Source organism: Arachis ipaensis, chromosome B06 (genome assembly GCF_000816755.2).
Source record: "Arachis ipaensis cultivar K30076 chromosome B06, Araip1.1, whole genome shotgun sequence".
NCBI classification, from domain to species: domain Eukaryota; kingdom Viridiplantae; phylum Streptophyta; class Magnoliopsida; order Fabales; family Fabaceae; genus Arachis; species Arachis ipaensis.
The window spans coordinates 6334407-6337640 of record NC_029790.2 but is presented as its reverse complement, the minus strand read 5'-3'; the positions used below and the strand labels follow the sequence as shown (position 1 = coordinate 6337640).

The 3234-nt window shown below is 45.8% G+C and overlaps 1 protein-coding gene across 1 annotated transcript; it reads left to right on the top strand.

Annotated features, from left to right (window-relative positions):
• Window positions 2061-2927, top strand: LOC107646323. Its single transcript, XM_016350514.1, has one exon. The coding sequence runs from the start codon at window positions 2061-2063 to the stop codon at window positions 2925-2927; it is 867 nt and encodes a 288-aa protein (XP_016206000.1).

Sequence of the window (3234 nt, the reverse complement as noted above, 5' to 3'; positions counted from 1 at the left end):
ATCGCTGACCGCGAAAGGAGGATGGCGCTGCTTCAGGAGGGGGCGGCGGTGCTGAGGTTTTGGTTACTTGGTCGCCAGATGGTTACCGCCGAGTCGCCGACTATGAGGAGAGAGGGGACTATGAGACGCAGAGTGGGTGTAGGTAGCAGATGGAGGGTGAATAAACAAGTGTAATTACCTGTGTCATGCACGTGATAAGATTGAAATTATAATTTTAAATTATTTTTTAAAAATTATTTTGAATTATAATAATTTGATTAATAAAAAAGTAACATGTTATGCATTGTTTGTTTTTTTTAATCTAATGTTAATTGGATTAAATCTAAAATAGTTATTAATTGGTTTTAATAATTTACTTTCTTCAATAAATCAGACATATATACTGAATGTGATCATAAATAATATAGAAATAGTTAAATCCACCACCAAATATATTGGCTATTATCACACTATAAAACAAATTAAATATAAAGGTTATTAGCACTTATAAATCTATAAAATCGCACTGTTTTTTATTCGTGCAAGGGTTTACTTATCAAATAAACTTAAAATATGAACAAAAAATATTTATAAAATGGACCTAGCATCACTTGAAAGAATCACGAAAAATAATCAACTTACCTTATTATCCATGAGAACCATTTATATATAAGTTGTCTTGTTCTTGTCAAATTTGGATAGAACTTTCCATATCCTTATATATTAATTTTGTTAAATAATTCTATATATATATATATATATACTCTAAATCCCACAACTTTTCAGCATAGAAAATTACATGAAATATCTTTACCCTATGAAGATGGGTTTAATGAAAAAGATATACTAACAAAGGCAAAACCAATACATATGAACAAAGAGTATCTAGAATATTTCAAACAGTAAAAGCAAACAGTACTGTCGGCAAATAGTACCCAAACAGTAATCATTTAGGGTCTGAAAAAAAGAAATTTTATATTAAAAAATATAAAAATAATAAATTCAAAAAGAATAATCATAATATATAAATTGAGTCAACAATTTAAATTTCTCTAAAACTAATTTAATTAAATACTAATAATAGAAATAAATTACTTAAATAATATTTGTTACGGCCTGGCCCAGACCGTTTGCGAGCTGGCCCAACCTGTTGACCACCCAACCTGAACTGTCGGGCATGAGCAGCTCAACCACCGACCCGGACACGCGTCCTTGACAGCTCTCCACCACAGCTGTATCAGGAAGCTTCGAGGAAGGTGGGTCTCCCTTTGCGGGACCCACTTCTGACACAGTATATATGGGGAGGGTCCTACCCCTCCCCCGAGGTACGACACACATCACTTTATCCCTTTTTCGCCTGCACACTCAAACTGACTAGAGCGTCGGAGTGTCTTTGCAGGTGACACGCCCTCCACACGAAAAGCTCGGGACGTCGGTTACTCCAGTTTCACCCTTCGCGACTTGAATCCAGGCCACACCCCACCGATCGACCCGAAGATCCTTCCGAACCGTCCGGTATCTGACCTACCGAACATTGGCGCCGTCTGTGGGGATTGGCCCAAATGGACATCGTACAAGGTCCAGGAGACCATGGCCACGGAACGGACCCCGAGGGGGCAGCCTCTGTCGCCTCTCCCTGGGAGCGGACGAGGTCCCCTCCCCGACGTATCGAGCGGGCTACACGATCCCAGGAGAGACGCCCCTTTGGGGGAACAGGCAGCAACAGCGCCAGGATGATACAGGAATTGCGCTATATGATGCAAAACCTGGAGTGCCAGCTGGCATATCGAGAGCGCCGTCAACGAACGCCCGAACCAACCGAATGCCATTCTCCCATGGCACGGGGAAGAACTCCTCAGAGAAGTCATTCCCGGCGTACACGTAGCCCACGGTCTGAATCTGAAAGTGCCTGGGAGGAAGAGGAGCGCCCCAAAAGACGTCGGGACCCCGTGATATACACCCGACCTGAAACAAGCGCTATAGAGCGAGATCGTGAAGACGGAAGAGAAAGGCCAAGGAGAATAGAGCGAGAACGAGAAGGCGGAGGATAACGGCCCAAGAGAACACGCCGGCCCGTGATAATGGGCGCGACCCCCTTTCATCGTTCCATCCTCGAGGTCCGGCTACCAAAGCACTTTGATAAGCCGACTGACATGAGGTATGACGGAACCCAAGACCCCCAGGAACACCTGACGACCTTCGAGGCCAGGATAAACCTGGAAGGAGTTGGAGATGAGGTGAGGTGCCACGCTTCCCCGGTCACCTTGGCGGGGCCAGCGATACGGTGGTTCAACAGCCTCCCGCAGGGCTCGGTGGCTAGGTTTTCAGACATCAGCCACGCTTTTCTGGCCCAATTTACAACCAGAATCGCAAAGGTAAAACACCCAATCAATTTGCTCGGGGTAACTCAGAGGTCCGGCGAGCCGACCAAAAAATATCTAGATCGGTTTAACAACGAGTGCTTAGAGATCGACGGGCTAACCGACTCAGTAGCTAGTCTGTGTTTGACGAACGGGCTCCAAAACGAGGACTTTAGAAAGCACCTCACCACGAAGCAGGTGTGGATAATGAAGGAGATCCAAAATGTAGCCAGGGAATACATTAATGATGAAGAAGTCAGTCAAGTCGTGGCTGCCAACAAGCGGCAGCCCTCCTACAATCAACCCCGGCAGCACGGTAGCAGAGAAAGGAAAAAGGAACACACCAGAGATGGTGGTCCGAGCAAGGCACCCAGGCCGTTCCCTCGAGTCAGGAAGTTTACCAATTACACTCCCCTCACTGTCCCCATCATAGAAGTTTATCAACAGATAGCCAAGAAGGGAATATTGTCAAAGCCTCGACCTCTGAAGGACCGAACCGGAGGGAACAAGAGCCTTTATTGTGACTATCATAAGGGCTATGGACACAAGACACAGGACTGCTTCGACCTGAAGGATGCGCTGGAATAAGCAATCCGGGACGGAAAACTAGCCGAATTCTCCCACCTCATCAGGGAGCCGAGGAGACGAGATCGCGATCGTGAAGGAGAAGACAAGACCCGCTCAGTAAAGCGACGTCAAGAGCCGGAGGACAACGACCATGGCCTTACCATAGTGAACGTGGTAACAACAAGGAATGCGGCTCTGAGGTCGAAGTCGGCACACAAGAAAGATTCCAAAGTCCTGGTGGTTTCCTCGTCTTCCATGCGAAGCGCCAAAAGGCTTCCATCCATATCGTTCGGTCCGGAAGACCAATGGTTTGATGAGGTTGCCGAAA

Excerpts from the sequence above, each read along its gene's own strand:
- LOC107646323 (XM_016350514.1), top strand. The coding sequence starts at position 2,061 with ATGGGCGCGACCCCCTTTCATCGTTCCATCCTCGAGGTCCGGCTACCA.